This window comes from Nicotiana attenuata, unplaced genomic scaffold (genome assembly GCF_001879085.1).
Source record: "Nicotiana attenuata strain UT unplaced genomic scaffold, NIATTr2, whole genome shotgun sequence".
NCBI lineage: Eukaryota > Viridiplantae > Streptophyta > Magnoliopsida > Solanales > Solanaceae > Nicotiana > Nicotiana attenuata.
The window spans coordinates 25356-27387 of NW_017675552.1; the positions used below are offsets into that span (position 1 = coordinate 25356).

Consider the following 2032-nt stretch of genomic DNA (forward strand, 5'->3'; position numbering starts at 1 on the left):
CATACGATTAACGAACAGAGCCGCAATTAACCTCAATCAACGAACAGAACAATAAATTAACCGAATGACGAAGGTGCGAGGTTCAACAAATAAGACGTAGAAGGAAATGAGAAATCAACCTCAAACAAATCTGAAATTAATTGTGCAGCAGCTCTGAAACACAAGTGTTAGAACTGTGGATGGAAACTCGAATCAGCGCCGGAAAGCTCGACTCTGCGGCACCTCGACTCCTTATTCTCGATCCGTTCCCTACTCTATTTTTTATTGTTACTCAATCTGTTCTTTATTTTTTTTATATGTGTGTGTGTGTGTGTGTTTCTCATTCCTAGCAGTGAGGACAATGGGTGAGGATGATCTGCTTGATCTGGACTGAGGAGTGAGCATCGTGGCTGTTTTGTGTGGAGGAGATGGGTCGTGTGAGGTGAAGCTTTGCCGGAGATAGCAGATGCGTGGTGAACGGAGGTCCGGCGATGGACTTTTGGTGGTGATGGTGCAGCTGGTGGTCGACTGGTCAGTGTTCTGAAGCTTAGAGGTCTAGAAGAAACGGATTGTGGTCGTTTGGTTTGCGGCTGTTCATGGTTAAGCCATGTTAGGTTTAAGCTCCTAAGGTTTTTCTATGGCTGCTTCTTGGTATGTGAAGAAGATGGTGGTGTTTGGTTTTTCTTGGTTCCAGATGCAATGGTCCTAGCCTTTTTCAATGGTCAGCAATTGCCAAAGTGTGTTACACACACTAATCCGATACTTTTACCAAAGAAAAAGGAGGTGAATACTTTCTCTGATTTGCGACCAATTAGTCTCAGTAACTTCATTAACAAAATATTTTCGAGGGTGATTCATGAAAGATTGGTGGAGCTATTGCCTAATTTGATCTCAGAGGAACAATCAGGCTTTGTGAAGGGAAGGAGTATAGTTTAAAATGTGTTACTAACTAAGGAGATTATTACTTATATAAGGATCAGAACAAAAGCAGGTCCTAATATAGTAATCAAGCTAGATATGACAAAGGCCTATGACAGGCTTTCATGGCTATTTCTGTCCAAAATGCTGAGAAAGTTTGGCTTTTGTGAAAGGTTCATTGGGATGGTTTATGACTTGGTAGGGAATAACTGGTATTCTGTCCTTGTCAATGGGCAATCTCATGGCTTCTTCAAATCATCGAGGGATGTCAAGCAGGGAGATCCATTATCACCAACTCTATTTATTTTAGCTGCTTAAGCTCTGTTAAGAGGACTGAATTCACTGCACTTCAATCTATATTTCTGTGGATTTGGTCTTCCTAAATGGAGTTCTAAGATCAATCATTTGGCATATGCAGATGATACCATCATTTTTTCATCCTCAGATGCTACATCATTAAGGTTAGTGATGGAAATTCTACACTTGTATGAGGCTGCTTCTGGCCAGCTAGTAAGAAAAAGCAAGTCTGCCATTTACATGCACCATTTATTTGACTTGGAGGTAGTCAGGAAGGTGGAGAGGGTAACAGGGATTGGAAGGCAAGAATTTCCTTTCACATACCTAGGCTGTCCTATTTTTTATGCAAGAAGAAAGCTGGATTATTATCAGCCTATGATCAATAAGGTGCTTGATAAGCTGCAGGCTTGGAAGGGGAAATTACTATCCATAGGGGGCAGGGCAGTGCTGATTGCTAATGTCCTTCAGAGCATGCCAATACATCTGCTTTCAGCTGTAAATCCCCCTAACAATGTTATTAGCAGGCTACACAAAATCTTTGCTCAGTTCTTTTGGAGTAGCTCTGTTGGAGGATCAAGTAGACATTGGGCTTCATGGAACAATCTTTGTATGCCATGTGTGGAAGGAGGAATTGGATTCAGATCATTACATGATGTATCAAAGGCTCTCTTTTGCAAACTATGCTGGAACTTTAGGACTAAGCCTAGCCTTTGGAGTTCATTTGTGAGTCAAAAGTATTGCAAAAAACTTAATGCAATAGTTGTGCCTTGGAGGAATGGATCCCATGTGTGGAGGAAAATGTTAGAATGTAGGGAATTGATTGAGCATCAGATTTTTT

At 41.2% G+C, this 2032-nt stretch overlaps 1 protein-coding gene across 1 annotated transcript; it reads left to right on the forward strand.

Moving 5' to 3' along the window:
• The first annotated feature begins 445 nt into the window (after positions 1–445).
• LOC109220195 lies at positions 446–915 on the forward strand. Its single transcript, XM_019384659.1, has 2 exons — positions 446–510; positions 594–915. Exons 1-2 carry the CDS (start codon positions 446–448, stop codon positions 913–915), a joined length of 387 nt encoding a protein of 128 aa, XP_019240204.1.
• The last annotated feature ends 1117 nt before the right edge of the window (positions 916–2032 follow it).